The sequence below is a fragment of the Anas acuta genome, chromosome 19 (assembly GCF_963932015.1).
Source record: "Anas acuta chromosome 19, bAnaAcu1.1, whole genome shotgun sequence".
Taxonomy (NCBI): Eukaryota; Metazoa; Chordata; class Aves; order Anseriformes; family Anatidae; genus Anas; species Anas acuta.
In genome coordinates, this window is record NC_088997.1 from 4,684,600 (window position 1) to 4,704,448 (window position 19,849).

Consider the following 19,849-nt stretch of genomic DNA (forward strand, 5'->3'; position numbering starts at 1 on the left):
TTTCATAATTCTCCATACTAAAACTGAAATCTGTAATTTGCCTTACATTTGATCCCACCAATTAATTAATAACTAATATCTTAAAGATACTTTACTTTCATGTAGATGATTCTCTGTTGTTTGTTTTTCTTTCCTTTATTATTTCAAGTTCCAGAGAAATTTTAGTGGAAACAGGAAATTAACTTCTAATAATGCACAATAAGAAAGAATTCTTTTGGGAATGTATCACAGAATCTTGTAGGAAGGAAAGGTTTGGGATGCTGAAGTATTTCTGAACAGTTTGAAAAACATTTGCAAATTATAGTGCATAGGTCACAGCATCCTTTTAGGTCCATTTTGTCCATAAAACACATATTAACTAGACAAATCCATATGACCTAATGTTTCACCTACAGTTGGAACATCCCATATACTTACACTGTCTTGGGTTACAGAATCTCCTCTTAGCACTCATGGGGCTTCTGTCATAGAATTCTTCCAGCAGGGCAAGAATTTTTTGTCTGTCTAAGAGACCAACCTAGACAAAAATATTACAATTACTGGTTCTGGATTTTTTTCTCTAGTTCTTGGGACTTGAATCAACCTTTGTAGCACTACAAAGGAACCATATATTAGCTAAGAATTACATGTAGCTAAAAATTATCCATTAGCAGAACATCAGAACAAATTTCAAAGAAATCAATTTATTTTGTAAGGACCAGATTTTCTTCTCTGGATAAGCTAGGACTCCTCACGTATATTACTTTGCAAGTACATTCTTTTGCATATCCTTGACAAATTGCAGTTAGATGGTTGTGACTACTTCTGGCAAATGAGTTCTGCATATAAAGATCAAAGAACCAACATTTCATACTATCAAGATAAGTATTGATTGCCTGACAGTACTATGGAAGATTTTCACTTATTGTGGGCTGTGCTGTATTATATTAGTAGCTGCACATTGTGGTTTGGTTTTGTGCCCCATCATTTTCATTGAAGCATTATGTATGGGAAAATAATTAGTTGAAAAATCTAAGCTATTATTACAACTTCCCTGATTTCCTTTAAAAATTCATACACAGATGACCACAGAGGTGAGAGAGGCATCAGTAGTTCCAGTGCAGAGGCAAGCAGAGAGTTTATTAAATTCTTGTTGCTCAGTGTGAGTGTGTAGAGACAATAAAACCAGGAAAAGACAATGAAATGGGTCATTTCCAATCAGGAAATTGTGAGCTTTAAAAGTAAAGCAAATCTAAACAAATGCAAATTTTCCATTCTACGATGAATTCCTGTTGTCATTATTTCAGTCCCATCACCTTTGTAATCTCCCTTCCATTAATGGAATACGGTAGTTCATTAGAGAAGATTTACTTAAGTACTTTAAGATTTACTTAAGTTTATCTGTGGCAAGTAGCTTTTCTTTTGTATTATTGATTATTATTTTTCTTTTTCACTTAGAGTAAAAACTGCAAAATGTAAAATTCACCACGCTTGTAATTATGTCGAAACTCTTCCTGTCCTTAACTTGAAGAAATAACAGAAGAAGTTTGCTGTTCTTTTCTGGAAACGAGCTCAAGATGACTGCGATGTTTATAATCCAAAACTGTAAGTAGTGGCATAAATATAAGGATCAGAGCATTTGAAAGCAATGGAGATACCCAGAATATACTGTTGAAGTGCCTCCCAAGTAGGCTAATTCTGAAAAGTAAGTAAATACATCACATTTTCTATTACTGTGACACCTTTCCTCCAAAGCAGATTGAAAGATTTTTGCAAATTCTGAGGAAAGGAACAAACCAGAAATGTAACCAACTATTCAGTCTAGTTTTAGTCTTTCATAGTTCATACTTTCATCTCCCTGGCTTCCTAAGTTTATTAGAAAAAGGTCACATTTCTTTGCACTTCATGTATGACTGGGGAAACTGATTAAAGATTCCTGCATATCAGCCCTTTGTACGAACTCTTGTTTATCAGTAGGATAGGTACAGCATCCACTATAAATAACAGCAGGCCATCTGTGTTTGTACAACTGCCCAAAATTTGCCTCCACTTTTAACTACTGCCAACTGCAGAGGCTGGAGAGTTGAAACGTGTTGACCTAATTTCCTTGTCACCTAAATGTTGGCAGGTGATGATCCTCAGTTGTTTTCAGCAATGCTCTAGGATCTATGAGCAATTCCTTTATCAACACAGACTAAACCAGACTTGCCATTTAATCAATGATAGGTCAGTATTTAACTGCTTGATTGTTCTTCTGGAAACATAATATGCATATCTTCACCACCACAATATGCTTGTTAGTGAGTAAGATGGGAACACACACTCATGAAAGGTCATGAGAAAGCAGACTTTGTTGTTGTACTGCGAGGAAGGTAATCAGAAGTGTCTCAAACTGCATTAGTTTGAAAACTAATCTCTGATTAGAATCAGTTACATTTAAAGGTCTTGGGCTTAAAATGTCCCTGAATATTAATACAGATTCTGTTATAACGTCAAGAGAAATTATACTTGACACACGTGAGCACAGAGATGCCATAAACTTCAAATTCAAAGAGCCATTTCCTTTTTGGGCATTGGAGCAGTGATTCAACTGCCTTGGAAAGTTACTGCTTCACTACACAGTCCAGGCTGTTCTGGCTGAGCTGCCATCCTTCTGGATGCATGCATTTGAAATCATAATAATGATCATGTGGATACCTTCTAATTTGACTGTAATTTAAACACTGCTTTCTCAGCTCCCTGGCCCTAATTGCGACTCACTGAGACAGCCAGCCACACTCACCACGCAGACTGGAATAACTGCCTGCTGCCAAACAAATGTAAATTAGGAACTGAAACAACTGCTCTGCTGTGCTTTGCAGAATGAGTACTACAGGTAATGGATCACATTCAAAATGGTAGAAGTCCTTGGGTTAGTTTGCATTTTTTATCTCGCCTGTGGCTACAGTACAGCAGGACTTATTAGCACTATACAAAGGAAACCAGGTCAGGTTTAAAAGAACTGCGTGACCCATGCTACAGTTTAGCACACTCAATTTGGAGAGCAAGTCTACCTCAGAGGTTACAAACAGCAACCAAGTGTGCTTAGATAAGTTTTTTCTGCGCAGTGATGGTGTCTGTGCTGAGAGCTGCTCAGTCTTGTTATGTTGTACTAGCATTTCTGGCTCTTTGCAGCTGAGATTCCACTGGGACTAGCTGCATGGAGATAGTGATTACTGCCACCAAAATAGTAGGAAGAAAGTCACATTAAAACATGAAAGGGAAAGAAGGGAACCTTTCAAAATGCATAGCAAAAATAGGACGCAGCTTTATATACTACTCCGCCTGGGAGAATCCACCATAGCTCTTTGTGCTTGACAGAGCAATAGGCAAATGAAATGTCTTCTGACTGAGAAGTAGACACATTTCTTTCCTCATCCCTGAAATAGCAGCTCACCACCATCCTCTAAAACATGTCATTGGTGTTGAAATGTGCTCTGTAATTCCATTCTCTTAGAGCTAATGACATTATTAGCATGACATTGTAGAGCACAGTTCATTCATTCTGAGTAGGCATGATGTAAAGACCACTCTACGAGTGCTGAATGGAATATATAATATATGTAGAGGAGAACCTGCAAGATCATGGCAACTGTTTACTGTGTAGTAGCCAGCAACTGGCTAACTGAGGCTACTCAAATTAAGTACCATACTTTATGCACAAAGACCAAGCTTTTAGCAATAGTTTGTCATTGATTCTTCAGCTTTTACTATTGCTAGTTTTCTAGTAAGTCTAGCTTTTTTAAAATGGGGATGCAGGTGTATTCAGGGGATGACAGATAGAGATAAGAGCTGTTGAAAACCAAATTATGGCTTTTGAATTCCATTTCCAGTTCTGTAACTGACTCATTGTATTTTAATTTCCTGTCTATAAACTGCAGCTGAAGTTCATACTACTTACCTCAGAAAGGCGGTATGGATAGATTATTTTGCATTTTAGCTTTACACTTTCCTGAGATTTTTTGATATAAGGCCTAAAGATGTATAAATTAATACATCACAATTAATGCAATACAATACAATATATGTAACTACTGTAGTAACGTACACATTTGTTCCAGTCTATATCAGGTTATCTTTGCTGAAATATAGCTGAATAGACAAGTTAGCACCAAAACATTCTAAAAGTGCTATGGGAACAGGTAACAACCAGTAGTAAAGTCTGTGGTTAATTTCTTCTCCAGAATCATCAAACACCAGCCAGTTATCATGTAAGGTCATTTAGTCTCTAGACAGCCACCAGTTTATAGGCTATTGGTATTTCTGTGTTTAAGTAAGAACTATGAATTTGAAGACAACACAACAGCTATTGCCCTCTAAAATAATGCTAAGTAAGTGCAAAGAGTACCTGGAGTCATAAAGAATAAAAAGAAGGCAGTGACTCAGAGAAATACCAAAGTAGAAGCATCATCATATTGAAATTAGGCTGAGAACTGCTTTGCTTACCTTTCCATAATCACAATCTAGGAAGAGATCGGTAAACATTTGCCTCCACATATCACATCTTATGGCTTTCTGGAAGTCAAGAGCACACTGACGGAGATGCTTCAGAATTTCTTGGAACATGTCATTTGAAAAATTTTCAGTGTAGGAATGGACATACTGTGGAGAGAAAGCAGTAGTGTAAATCATTAGCTTTCTTTGAGTATTTTCACCGCAATTTGAACTCTCAAAAATCTATCATGTAATGAAATATAAAGGAAATTATTTTGTGGATCGATCTGCTAATGTGATACAAACTCGGTGTATGGCTGCTACACTGCTTACTTTGTTCTTTCTTTCAGAAGCAGCAATATTCTCCAGCCAAGCCTGGGATGCTGCAGCGTTAGGCACTGCACAAATGCATATCAAACAGTTCCTTTCCTGGCCCAGAAACCACTTCCCACTTTAAGTTGTTCAGAGATGCTGGATCAGAATCTCTCCAGCAATGCCTAAGGCAGGTTATCTCAGGCAGGATACGAGTTCTCCATGGTTTTCTGCAATGTTTAGTATTCCTGGCTTTACTCCCAAGGAGGCCTTTTGAGACGTTTGTTTTTGCAGAACTGACACTCAACTCTCTCATGCCACAAAATGACCATTGCCTGCAATTTCAGTGTTTAGAGAACCACTCTGAATACAATAAAAAAAAGGAAAGAACTTTTTGAATGTGAGCCTTCTGTCACCTAAGTCCTCTGACACTGGGAATACTACTGACTTGAGATTTATTTTAAGTTCTAGCCTTGGAGACACTTTTAACGCTTTGGATTTATAGCCATGTGGTTTTTATGAGCACAAGCAATATGGTTCTAAAAATGTGGTGTGCATGACATAAATAATAAAGGCCATCAGAACAAACCACAATCCCAAAGCCTGTGCTGAATTATTATAGCAGGTTTCTGCAGCCAGCCACAGTAATAGGGAGCCTATACAGTTAAAAGGAAGAATTTGCAAAACAGAAAATGTTCGCCATTATCCCATTTTTAGAGTATGGATACCTGACATAAGTGCTAGAGCATCTTGAACTTGTTGAAATGCCACACGGGCACTAACAAACTGAAATATTAATATACTTGTTATTATTCATGCCTGTATTGCATAATTCCCAAATATATGGGACAAGTGGAGAAGAGAGGAAGAGCAGAAAAGCAGCAGCCAATGGCCTGAAGAGTGGCTGGTGGGAAAGAACAACTCCTAATGCAAAGTGTGTTTTTTCTGCATTTCAGCATAAAAAGAAAGGATGTAGGTGGGTTGGAGAGAAGGTGGCAGATCTGGGGCTACATGAATCTACTATCTTTTCAGAGCTATTGCAGCCTGGAACCCTGTGACAGATGAACCTTGAAGATGACAGCAGCTGGGAGGAGGCAGGTTGGACAAGCAGCTTGCTATTTTCTATGTCATCTTGATGACACATACGAAGGCTCATATATTAATACTGCTGTCTAACAGCTCCACAGAACATTTTTTTGAAGCGTATGTTCAGCTATGTGGGCAGGAGGAACTATCGTAGAGTTATAAGCTTTTCTTAGCTGATGTGTGTAAAGCACTCTAGAGTGTAAAGTGCTGTACACACAATAAACATACATTTATTTATTCTTAACCAAGAGATTTTGACACCTATCAGAAGAAAGCTGGGACACTTCCTAATGCTATCCAGTGTGAAACAAGGTAGTTTGTAAACATATAATCATCAATAACAAAGGGTCAGCTAGTCTTTGCTTTTTATTACTACTGATCTCACTAGAAATTGAGTAAGCCACATGCACTCCTGGAAAACCATCTCACCTGTAAAGCCTGATTTGGACCCTACAAATGTAAGTATTTATCTCAGTGTCAAAAGCTTTGTCAGACTGCTGGAAGTTCCACATTTTATAGTACAAAACCTGTGAAATAAACCATTGAGGACTGGTCTCTGGGATCTAAATGTTTTTTAATATAAAAGACCTGACCAGCTTATCAGCAAGGAGGCAAAAATACAAGGAGCAGCCACTGAGCATGTCCAGCAAAACAAAACAAAACAAACAAAAAAGCCACCAGTGTGCACCAGTGTGAGGCTTCTCTACTGAGTTTCTAACAGCCTTTAAGTAACCAAAAGCTGCATTGAATTCAAGGAAGGAAAAGAAAAAAAACACTAATTTTAAGGTACATTAAAAAACAATGCTTTCTACATGTGAAAAGGGCTAGACCAGTGTGGAGAAAGATCACCTCTTTTTCTGGTTTTGGTGGATGATGCAAACTGATGACCAAAGGTAAATTGTAGCTGAGGATTAGAAACAGCACTATCCTCAGAATGAGGTCTATGATTATGGAAGCATTTCCCAAGGGAAGTGATGAAAGCCTCATCATTCGATTCAATTAAAACCCGGCTGGAAAAAGCATCAGAGAATATATTCCGAGAACAATGTTGCACTGGCTGGTAAATCAGACAGCATGACAGTCCATGTCTTTCATATTTCTGATCTCTGTTCTCACATTTTTAATTGAGTTAAAATAAAGAGTGCACAAAATATATTTCAAAACATTTTTGCTAATGTTAATGTATTATGAATTCATTCTGTGCTTATACACGTACCATAGAGTTATGGATTGATGCTTCATTTCACTGACTACAGCAATTCTCTGGGCTCCCATTATCCACAACAGTTTCCTTAATTAAATGCAGTTATTCTGAGGTTAAATTTAAAAAAAAACTCATTTCATGCTTAAAAAAGCCTTCAACAAGTTATTATAAAAATGCATCTTTGTGCAAAATACTGAACGTGTGAGTCTCCTGAGAGTGAAGAAGGCACAAAAATCACACATGGCTGCTTGAAATTAGTCTCTGCACAGCTGCTTTATTCTCTGTTTTTAATTATTGTAACTGCACCCACTATACTGCTGCAGTTGAGGGGCTGTCATTATTTCTATTCCAAACATCCCTTTTCACAGGTTTAATAACCTCGCCATAAAATTTAGCTCTGTCATAGGTAGAAACGGATGGCAAAGTCTTGGCCTGGAGAGCTTTTCAGTAATGTAGTTTGAACTGATATGGTTGTTTTCAAATTGATGAAGAGTAATGAGGTGAAACTTCCAATCACTTTTCTTGATTTTGGTGAGTTAGAAACACACTTCTGATGTTTCTCATTGACAGCTTTTGATTTTAAAACTGCGTATTTTTCATCCTGATTACTCTTTATGGACATTTTTGACATTTCTTACTGTCTGGTTATGGTTTACACCAGTTCAGGGCAAAAATGAAAGTACTGTGACAGTAGAGAATGGATACAGAGATGGAATATGAAATATCCTAACACAACCAGTTACCTGGGGTGCTGGAGAAAACAGAAGCCCTTCAGTTACTCATCTTAGCTGTCCACAGGGAAATGATACTACTTTGTGATAAATATCACCTTCTGAATCAGATACTCTTATTTCATTTCTCACCTCTGTGAATTCATCAATGTTTACTTTCTGTTCCAATGTGTCTATGATTTCCAGCTTCCTGTCATAGATGGCTAGTAAAAAATTAACAGATATTGGTTTAGAAGGCAAGCAGCCATGGTTTAGCATATTGCATACATTTTTTTGCATGTTTTATGTTACATTTACTTTCTTTTCATGTTGGATTACATTTGTTTGAGGCTATTTTACACAATAGCTGAAAAATTACAAGGATCTCAAGCATCTGGCTGTATAAAGGCTATCTAAATCTGATCCTTACTGAGAATATTTCTCTTGTTGAGAATCTACACTTAACTATTCAGTGCTGTATGGTCATATTTATTCTTGATATATGCTGGTGAAAATAGCAATGATTTTAACAGCAGTTACCACTAATTAATTATGTGAGGGAAGAAATTATTTTTGATTTAGCAGATAAAACTGCCTGAAAATTCTGGGGACATCAATTCTGCCTTGCAAGAGTGGAATCTGAAAATCAGAGTAATTTTTCCAAGAAACTCTGCAGGAAACATTTTACTGATTATGCTGTTCAAAGCTACCTGTTGGTCAGCTCCTTGACCACTGTGAAGGAATGGAGAAGCTACACCAAATGTCTGCACGGATTTCTTAATGAGGTCTTTGAGCACAAACACGCTATTTCTGTTGGGATCATTTTTCTGCTCTTTATTCTACAAGACCTCAGGAATAATGAGAAAATTCCCCATAGAATGCACTTATCTCTTGTTGCTTAAGACATTCCTAAATTGTACAATATCTCTACCAAACTACAAAACAAAGCTTAATGTTCCATTAATATATATTGAATGCTACTAAATTAAATTCACTGAGAAATGGAGCAGCACATTAGTGAAATCTGACATGAAGCATCTCCAGAATCTGTGGAGCAAGCACCCAGACAGAAACTTCCATACGAGTTTCACACCCCAGCAACTGTTCATACTCAAGAACTCCAGGACCACAGCCACCACACCAGGAGTGTAAAGGCTCTGTTTGGCTACCTACATGATGTGCTACCAACACAGGAGGACTACTCAGAGGGACAAATCTGTAATACAGAAAGGCCTGAGCAAGGGCAAGCTCTACACAGAGGTTACTTCAGCAGCAAGCAGAAATACCCTCTGGAGGTGCCCTGATTATTATCCCAACTCCCAACAAAGGCAGATTTGTTATTATTGATGATCATTACATGCTATCTATGTAAAGGGCTGGCAGCAGGTTGAATGTTGCCACTTCACTGTGCCTGGCTCTATCCATCCAGTTATCATTATTCAAAGAGGTCAAGTGTGAGCTATAAAGTGGACAGGATTTATGGAAATCCCTTCTGTGCTGAGTGCTTTGACACAGAAGCCCTTGTGCTGGGACTGGCATGCCTTGGACTGGCAAAGGGAATGGCTAGACAAGATGTGCTATTTAGTGGAATGGTTCAGTCTCTTTCCAATCTGTCTCAAGATTTTTGATTAATATACTTCCTGGTGTAACTACCCTTACAGATCCTTTGTCAATTATCAAATTCATTCATTGTTTGCTCAGTTTCCATTAGAATTCAGGTCACAGAAATAAAACTAAAGAACAAAGACACATCAAAAATTTACCTTCTCTCACATCCATGGGAGCAGAAGCAACAACATCCAGGAAAGACCTCAGTGCACTCTGAATCTACAAATCAAGGTAATAGTCAAAGGCCTGCTTCATGCAGAAAAATGCAAAAAAGTAAATCATGCTGAATAACCAGTCATGTGGGGCAATCACACTTCTTACCACAAACAAGTAGGTCCTGTTAAATGTAGACTTTGTCTATGACATGCTCTATGTAACCATAGGACAATTTCCTAGGAGACTTGTGTGACTTTTAAGGAAGATGCACTGCCAATTTCTATGAGTCTTGGGGCTAGAAAGGAGATTTAACTGGGGCCACAGGCGAGCAAGACTGGCTGCCCCAGGTCTTTTAAGGGGATTCTGAAGGATAGCCAGCTGCACAGAAGGACATCCAGAGATAAGGTAGGTATCCAGCAACCTCAGGAGTGTCCAAGTACCTCACAATCCATTTAGCCTCCCACACAAACCTCTGTGGAGAACACACTGCAAGCCTTCCACGTGCTCAGCTTGGTGAGGGTGTGCTAGACACCGACCTGCACCCTGATCCCAAGGGATATCAGAGCCATTACCCACCCTTCTGCTCCTTTGCTGCCATTCCAGGGCAGACTGCCCAGATTTCCTTTTTCTGGAACAACCATAGCAGTGTTAACAAGATCAACCCTAGTTACCAGTGCAACTGGTATTCTGCCACTGATATCCACTGTCCACTCTTTGAATTGAATTGCCAGCGCCTCCTTTCTCATCTCTTTCTGCTCAGACTTCATCTTTTCCACCTGTTCCCTTTCCTTACGTTTGGTCTTTGCCTCAGCCTTCATCCTGGCCAGCCTGTAGGACATAGTCAGATGACTTAGAACAATACCAACATAAACCAGCTTTAGTAAGCTAGATGAAACCTCTCCTGAAGAACAAAAGGAAAGGAAATAACTTACTGAAACTCTTGTCCTTTAGCAAAAGCAGACTTTTTTTCCAAAACTGTACTTGATATTTGGGGCACAAAATTACTAGTGTTGTTACTGCACTAGAGACTAGTGATCTGTGTTTTCAGAGGGCAGCTCCGAGATGAAAATATTTATATCCTGACATATATAATCTCCTGAAATCTAGCGTAACTGTGAATCTGAAGAAATAACTTTTGAGTATCAGGTATGTGCATGTGGAAAAAGTGCCTTGTAGAGTATGCAGTTGACATTTAAGGGAAAATGATTTGTACAGCTCTTCTAGTTTATGTGGTTTCAACAGTGATAAATTTTACCATCAATGCTTGCAAACATTTATAACGGCATTAATCATCCATTGTATAGATGTCTTTCAATTTTCTCTCAATTTTAGCAGGCACGGAGGTGCCTAATTTTGCCTCACTTCATTTACCAACAAAATTGCATCAGCATGCGTTTGTCTCAGCGCCTAAGTACCATTTCACACAAGCACTTCACTGGCAGAGAACAATGTTCAATGAAATTTCTGCAGCGAGGGTAACTCCTCACTGCAGAATGAAACATGTTCCTTCAGGAAGACAGCCGCCTAACTCCCACACAAGGATGGGTGACTCAGACTGAAGGACTACCAGCCCTGGACAAAATAAAGTCTCTGCTTCAGGTATCAATCTATTTAGATCAGGAATTTCTCCCATCTGTTCTCCTTCATTTCTTGTCTCCCACTCAGGTTGTAGTTAAGGAGAGACTGGAGGAAGCCTGAGGAAGGATTGGTAAGCTTTAAATATGAATCTGCGGTGAAATCCTGCCTCTGCTGAAAGTAATGCCAAGGCTTCCAGGAGTTTCACTGGGACCAGAATTTCCCTCTTCATTTTTCTGGTGCTTATGTGAGAGATTTTGAGCCCAGACTGGCATTTCTCTCTAACGTTTTCTTTCTGTTTGGAAAGCCAGTGACTCTCGTTAGGAGTCTCAGGACTACATGGAGTCAGTAAGATCCTCTGTGCTGCTCTAGTTCGAAAATCCTATGCAAATTCCACAACACAGCCATCACAAATATGTAAATCCTGAGCTACTGAGAATGCAAATCCCACGATGCTACTACCAGCTGATATGCCAACCCTACTACAGCTATGGCTACATAAACCCCCTTGGCAGCACTGCCTGCGAAGAGACTGATTTGTCAAACCCTTGAAAGACGATTCCTGTGCAGCAGTTCTGGAGCTTCCATAGCTACAGAGAACCTGTCTCCAAACGCCAACATGAGCTTAACAAGATAAGCCAAGACATGTCACGGGTAGCCAACACTTCGTATTCTATAGGAAAATCCAACCTCTCCAGAAATAAGCTCTGATTCACAACCTAACAAACAAACAAACAAAAATCTTTTGAAAATCTTTTACCAGCTCTGGTTATGCTGTTGGAAGTCTGTTTATGAAGAAAAGACAAAAAGCTGGGCTAGCTCACACTGACCATGATCAGTCAGTAATATTTACTTCTATCTGCGGGGAAAAAGGGGGTAAGTGACTGCACAAAATTCACTTACCAAACTGCTTTAGTTGAATTCATACAGGACATATTCCTATGAGCTGATGTGGACTAGAAATGTAGGGAGACAAACTCAGAGGTGGAGAGAGATATTTAACATACTCTTTTATAACCCATGGGGTAAGACGAGGGGAAATGGCCTCAGGTTGCTCCAGTGGAGGCTTAGGTTGGATATTAGGAGAATTTTCTTTACTGAAAGGGTTGTGAGGCATTGGAATAGGCTGCCTAGGAGAGTGGTTGAGTCACCAACCCTGGAGGTCTTCAAGAAACGCGTAGATGTAAAATTTAGTAGCATGGTTTAGTGGTGGACTTGTCAGTACTAGGTTAAAGGTTGGACCAGATGATCTTAGAGGCCTTTTCCAACCTGAGTGATTCTGTGATTCATTATAATACTGGGAACATCAATTATCTTCATTTAGAGTCTATGAATAAGTCACGTCAACATTTTACTTCCCTAATTCCTCACACTGAAACCCTGAAACCAATTTTCAAGCTGTATGTGGTATTCATGCAAATGGACGAGACAGCCATTCGTAAAGGAGTCATCACACTGCAGACACAGCCAGAGAGTGACCTGGTAGCCATGAGTAACTCTGATATCATTTACAATCATCTCTGGGTATTCTACAAATACAAATGTTCACTTCTATATTTTTCTGAATAAAGCAATTAAAATGACAGCAGTGTTGTTCATCTGATGCACTCACATTTTAACATGAGCATATTGTAAGATGCCATACAACCCTCCTTAAATATCCATTAATATTATACTAAACCAAGCAGCCTAGACTACACCCCACAAGTAAGCAACATAATAAAATACAGAACACTTTCTACTTTAAAGGGGAAAAAGGATCTGAAATGAGAACCTGAAGTAAAAACCCTATGAGAGTATCTATCATGTGCCAGCTACCTTGCCATGTGACAATATTGCCCTTGGTTTGGTCAAAAAAAAAACACCTTGAAGGAGAAAAAGAGGTCACCTTTATTAAGTTTGGAAGAATATGGAGGAAATAGTGTGAAGAGTCCTTAGACCTTTGATACCAACGCCACACCTAAAGAGCTCCTGTTGCTAACCCAGACTGGTTTGCAAGTAGTTTGCATTTCACATATGTAATTAAGATAGGGTCTAAATTGGAATTATACACTCATGAAGGGCAGAATATAGCCTTAAACAAGAATGACTACTGTTTCATTGTGTGTGGCATTCTGGTGATTGCCCGGCTTCTCAAGTTTTAAGAAGGAGGCAATTACCATCTCTGGCACTGCGCTGCACAAAGTTCATTTTGTTTGACGCTTTGCCAGCCAGACCGCAGCCATGCCATGCCTTTTGTAAAACAGAGACCAGGACCCAGCTCTAATCTTGTGACCAGCCACACTGTCAACTCTCTCACCTCTCCGGTGCTGTATCTGCCATTTCAGTTTTCAGCTCCTCTGTGACCATCTTCATTCCTCTCAGGTAGGGGCCTGGCTTTGTAGAAATATCATACTGAGGGTTATGTCTCATCAGATATTCTCCAAGAAAAGTAATGGGGTCAAATTTGGTTGGTTCTTTGTCTGGTACAAGCACGTTTTTTCTTTCCACTTGCATTAGCAGCTTTTCCACTCCTGGGATTAATGTAGGTAGGAGTTTGTCAAGCAAATAGGTGCGAGTATCCAGTGACTCCTTCTCATCACTGAACCACTCTTTGCACAGCCAGTCGCAGGGCTCTCTCTTTTTTATCTTTTCTTCTTCTGCCTTTTGTGCCTGAATCATCTTTACCTTTTTTTCCTGCAGATTCAGAGACCTCTGCTGTACCTTTTCATAAAAGCACTCTTTCCATGGAGCACAATTACTACGACATGGCAGCTCATCACTCCCTTGATTTCTCTTCATTTCTGTGGCAGTCATATTCTTACCTACAAGGCTGGGATGGTTTAGACCTGCAGTTTGAGCTGCTTCTTCCGGCTGAGCAGCCATTTGTCAATGACTGTGATAAAGAACAAAAGAAGTATGTTATATCATGCCAAAAGATGCAGCAGTAGCCTAGCAGATGACACAGGAAGAAAGTTTATAGCTAGGAATTAACCAATATTCCTTTTCTATGTGCCTATTTTATTCTCTTACTGCTGCTTTGTACTCTTAAACAAGTACAGCCCCTTTACTTCAAAGATTAGTAAATGATTTATAAAGATTAATTATGTATCACAACACTCCTTGGAGACAGAGCAACTACATAACTGTGATCCTCTTTAATGGGAGAAAAAAAAAAAAAAAAGAGACACGGTAGAGAAGTGATTAATTCCAGGTCACTTAGAGAGTCAGAAACCAAGTGGTGAACAGTGCTTAGAAGTCTTGTCCCCTAGTTCACACCAGTGGATTCCAATTGCCCCTAATATAATTATTTCTGTTTAGGGCCCTTTCCGTGTTGCGAGGAGCTCCAGTGGATATGAGACAGAGGAAGCAAGCCAGGGAAAATACCAGATACCTGGGAGCAACATTTCTCTATCTCCACACCACCTTCTGCTCTCCTCAATTACCACTTACTCTTCGTGGTTTCTGCAGCCGTGAAAAATCCTGAGGAAGCCTGTACCACAGACTACTCAATTTCAACTTTTGCAACTGCTTTTCTTCTGGATATTTTGTTAATGTAACAGGACACAAATATATGGGTCAGCAGAGTTCCTACAGAAAGGGAAACTGCACTATGACCCTGAAACTAAACTGTTCACAAACACATAATTTGTAGATTATTCTGTAAAAGACCTGCAGAGAGTTGCTGAGATCTCCCTTTAGTTTCCCAGACTACACTGTTCTCTTCTCAAAATGTTAATACTGTGAAATACCAGGAAAAAAACAGAATTGCTCACGAGGCACAATTGAAAAATTATTGCTGTATGTCTCCATACATAACTGTCTGCAACTACAGTGGAACTTACACGGATGTAATGGAGCAGAATGTGAGCAGAACCCACTTGATTTACTGCATGAAAAATCACCAGCTTGCTGTGAAAAAAAACAGCTCAGTGCTAAACAGCAAGGGATTGGTGACATTAATAGAGCCTGACTAAGGCCCTTCCAAATCAAAGATGAAACTCTGCTCTGAACTTGCTGCCACGCTATTCTTTTGCAGCTCTTACTTAAAAGTGCTTTTCACTAAGGCCTTCCAGTATCCATAGAAATAACATCGTTTTCACTATGTTCTGCTATTCATATTTAAGCATTTGTGGCTATTCTGAAGAGAACTTAGCCTTCTAGGGACTGCATAAACGTGAACTAAAGCCCTCCAGGAACACAAATGTAATTGCTAGTACGATGATCTTCTGGTTCATAACCATTGTTTGAATCCGAATATTGCTCGGATAGGTAGGATGCTTTACAGCACTGAATTTCTGTTTTCTAGATGGGATTGTTGGCATCTTCTGGTAATTTGTTTGTAATAAGCATAACCTGTTGGGAAGTGAGATGGATTTATGGATCAAGCTGCCTGCGTGACTTAGTGTTGTAACAATGGTGGCTGGTTTTGCCACTGAAGGACATGAACTGTGCAGTTTAGATTTATAATGGTAGAAAAAGAAACCTGTCAACCCTGTCAAATTGTTCCTTGCTTAGGTGAGTTTCTTTCAATCAGCTTTAAAACCAGACTCTTTCCGGTTCAAAGCAGGCTGTTAAACAAACGTTCTGGTCACGTTCCAAATCAACTTTTTTTTTCTTTTGTGCCAAAATAAACTATTCTTGCAGAATCAAATACTCATGTTATTTCTGAACATCCTTTGTGAAACCTTTCTGCAGTTTCTGTGCAACGTTACGGTGACAATTGCACTCTGCTTTAGGAGGTGGCTTATTCTGAATGATGATGAACATATTTTCTACACTGCTCTGAACTATTTGTTAGGAAGATTTTGAGGATTAGCATATGTTTATGAAGTGCCTCTGTCTCTGAACAACAGAAAAACCTAAGTACTACTGCTCTATCTTAATTCCATGGGATTGGCAAATCTCCAGGAGTGGAAGCAGGGCACACAGAACTATGACAACTACTTTCATGTGGAGCAGATAAATCAGGCTACGAGGGTGTGGAAGAGCATACCCACAGCACATAACTGTTAAAATAAACAACAAAGGGGTGCTAGAATCAGGGCCTAAAACTTGGAATTTATCAATGATTGCGGGGACAAACTTCCAGTTTGTGTAAGACAACCTCAGCTCATAAATTTCAATGCTGATTTACATCAGTTGAGAATTGGGCCCATAAAATATAAAGCTCTCAAGTTCTATGACATTCCCAAGTAGAGGCTTGATTGTCCAAATAAAAGTAAGCACAGCGCACAGACACAAGCTTTAGGAGCACCCAGGAAATTTGAAATGTGATATTAAGTTTCCTGTAAGTCTTTGTTCAAGCTGAAGGCAAGATGAGCTTTTCATTATTTAGTAGGATGCCACTTTCCTGGCTCCTTTTCTATGAGAGAAATATTCTTGCTGTAAACCCTGCAGGTACAAAACGATTATCTCTCCATCTCCTGTACAAAAAAACAAATCTACTCATAAATAAGATTTTTACGTTTCATTGTTATTCTGTTAGAGCATTCTGATGGGTGGGATAGGGCCAGGAAAGACTAAAATTTGTCTAGGAAAATATTTTGGAGATGTTGGAGTTCCAAAGTCCTTTCAAAAACAGAATCCAATCTCTTTGACCCTCTATGGCTCAGGAATAGTTTTGCCTTTCCCTGAAGTTCTTCATAGAGCATGTTTACCACACCAATCACAAGGAGCCTGATACCCTTTTCACATCTGATCTTCTTTTCAATTAAAATTAAAATTAAACAAAGACTTTCTCTTTTGCTTTCTGACGCTCTAAAGAACTGCTTTTCTTACCTTTGGAGCAGGTATCAAAATAGATCTTATTCCTCCTGCTTTCAGAGTGGCTTTGCAAATGAATAGGAATTTAATATATGCCCATCTGTTCCCAGGCATTAAAAATCTTAAAGTGAATTAGGGATTTCTCAGACCTGCTGCGGAGCCAGGCTGTGAGTTTTACTCCTCTCTGTGTTTGCAGTTGCTAAGCAATAATCCCAAAGGTTGCTATGTCTCATCCACGACTCGGAATTGCCGTAGGTTGTCTTTTGGCTTTGGCAGGCCAACACACTCTTCTGTACTGAACTTAGCTCATTGTGTCACGTGACTGAAAATAAAATAAAATTAAGACTAAGAATAGCAAGAGGCAATATTAAGGGCACCAATAGTCAGAGGGAATCCACAGGTGCCCAGTGACAGAAGGTTTACCTTCAGGTTCAAGTCCAAAACTGTTGCAAGTACCTTACGAGCTAAACTGAGGATGGTATTAACCAGATGGGAAAATCTAAGAGAGAAAAAAAAAAAAAAACACATGAAGTACAAACTCAATTTAAACGGACCTTTTTCAGGTTCTCCTTTTGTAAAGAACTGTACCACTTTGAAGCAGCCTAGTGGGAAAGTCATGTACAGCACTAATAAGGGGGAAGTTTATAATGCCATTTTGTTAGACTGCCTTTAAACCAGAATCTAAAGGAATTTAATGAATCACCTTTAATAATTTCTTTTATATTCGTGAAGAATATGCAACACAGGGGAAGGAGAAAGGAAGAGAAAATAACATCTAGGAATAGCCATTCTGCACACTTTTATATGTACCCACGTAATCAGGTGTCTGTTCAGTGATTTCATTCGTGTTATGCAGGATTTCCAACAGAGAAATTAATGGCAACTTCTGCCAGGAAATGAGGTTTATCTAATGCTATTTCTTTTGCTGTGTTTTACATTGGAAGAAGCTTGATCTTTGGATTATCTACAAGCATGAAAACTCTGAGCTGTGACTTCATGGTATCGTCATTGGAACAGCTGCACTGTTCCTACGTCCCTATCCTCTAGTAAGACTATTAGTCTCCATTTTATGGGCAGCTGAACATGTTACAAAACATAATGAGGAGATTTAATCCCCAAAATCTGATGCAGTTACTGTCAGAGTCACATTTCTTCTCCAGTTCGGGAACTAGAGTTTTAATTTCCGAATCCAAAATGTCATTCTCTCTTATTTTCACCAAGTCATTCATTACTTGATACAGAACCCACAAAACTAAAGTAAATATTATTCAATTTGTAAAAACCTCTGGAATTGGAAATAGCTGTAAGTCACAAGCACCCATTGTCCCAACATGAACTTGCTAAAATACCTAAGCTGCACTCAAAAAATATATACTTAGTTTTGTTCCTAAAACCTGCCATGGAAGCTAGAAAGTACACATGCTGTGTACAGGCTCTTTACACAGGAGGGAATTTGCTCATAAATGACAATAACAATTGTACTTTAGAGGACAGTCAAAAGCCTCAATTTTTTATTTTCTTTTTATACTTTCTTTTCCACTACAGAAATCCCTGGTGTTTGTACTCAGCAACATTTATTTTCCTCAGTCCACCTGTGCGTATTTCAGAAACATTTGTATGGCTGTAATTTCTACAGATACCTTTGGCCATCTGTGCTAAGCGTCTCACTGAAAAAATGTTTCTTCTGCACACTCTCAAATATCACTGGAATACCAAGCCTGCAACTGCAGACACTACAACACTGACTTGATTTTTTAATTCAGTAGTTGCTTGTAGAAAGGAAACAAAGCACACAAAAAAATAATAAAATATCAAATTTAGTGTGGAAAATACTGTAATATATTATAATTCCTTTGCTATTATGATTTGAACAAAAGAAGGAAATATGCTTATTTCAGTGTATTTCCAAGGTGTGTTGAAATATAGTATTGATTATGTCAATCAAATGAAGCAGAAAATTGATGCACGGAAATTATTTAAAATGAAGCTTTAAATTGAACTGTGCATTTTTTGATGGTATGGAACATCAATTAAAAAATACTCTCCCTTTTCTTACAATGATTTTTTTTAACCTCCTGACAAGTGCATGCAAATAGAATTTGGAAGGAGGGATGTGAGTGGTTCTGTTTTTATTTTTCTGGAAATGGAATCCTGTGGGTTAAGCAAACCTTTAATCGTACCCTATTTAACTTGGCTGCTATCTCGTAATGTTTTTGCTAAGCAAAGTGTATCCTTTTATTATGCCATCAAATACTTGCACTGTTGACAAAATAATGGACTGAATATGTCATCACAGATGTTTTGCTGGAATTGCCTCTTCTATCTTTTTTTTTTTGTTGTTTTTCTGTTTAAGATACATTTTGGAAGCATTCTGTTGCCTGTTGCAGCTGATGCCAAGATTACGCAATAAAAGCCCTGACACGTAGTAATAATAAGTTGCGTTAGCCAGAGAAATGTTTGCAGTACATTAAAGAAAGAAAATAGACAGCTTCAGAAATGCATACAAAGACAGCCAGTGTGTAGCTTCACATCCTTCAGATGATACACTGGGCTAGAGGTCCAGGTGCTGACCACAGTGCTTATAGCACAGGGGAGAATGTGGCCACAGGCTTCCAGTCTCCTTTATGTACCAGCCGTGATGCTGTGACCACAGGCTGCCCTCTAATCGCTCTTTTCAATCAGAATGCATCTGCCTATAGCCAGCCGCCTCCTTCACATTTAAATTCTGCTGCTACAAAACATTGCACATACAAATTATACCTTTCTAATAGCTCAAGGAGCCATTGCGATCTGTGATTATTGTAGTTAATAACTGATATGTTCAACCTTTAGCTAACTGTAGATAGCAACTCCATTATTTACTTGTGGTAAATATATTTTAGAAGTGTTCACTGTTCAAATACCTGGAAAAGCTATAGGATATCTGAATATTACACTAGAGTCTATTTTGGAAGCTGGTTTAAATAATCATTTACTGATAGTAATCCCTGCATTACTATTT

The 19,849-nt window shown here is 38.7% G+C and overlaps 1 protein-coding gene across 1 annotated transcript in view; it reads right to left on the reverse strand.

The window, feature by feature from the left end:
- Positions 1–19,849, reverse strand: part of EFCAB5 (EF-hand calcium binding domain 5) — a 38,427-nt gene that overhangs the window by 16,900 nt on the left and 1,678 nt on the right. The window contains exons 2-9 of the mRNA XM_068656349.1: positions 17,272–17,347; positions 16,998–17,170; positions 13,403–13,978; positions 10,200–10,356; positions 9,528–9,591; positions 7,918–7,988; positions 4,465–4,620; positions 418–517 (exon numbers count right to left, since the gene is read on the reverse strand). Of these exons, the coding sequence (XP_068512450.1) occupies positions 418–517; positions 4,465–4,620; positions 7,918–7,988; positions 9,528–9,591; positions 10,200–10,356; positions 13,403–13,968 (1,114 nt within the window). The 5' untranslated portion in view covers positions 13,969–13,978; positions 16,998–17,170; positions 17,272–17,347. The remainder of the gene's footprint in view (positions 1–417; positions 518–4,464; positions 4,621–7,917; positions 7,989–9,527; positions 9,592–10,199; positions 10,357–13,402; positions 13,979–16,997; positions 17,171–17,271; positions 17,348–19,849) is intronic.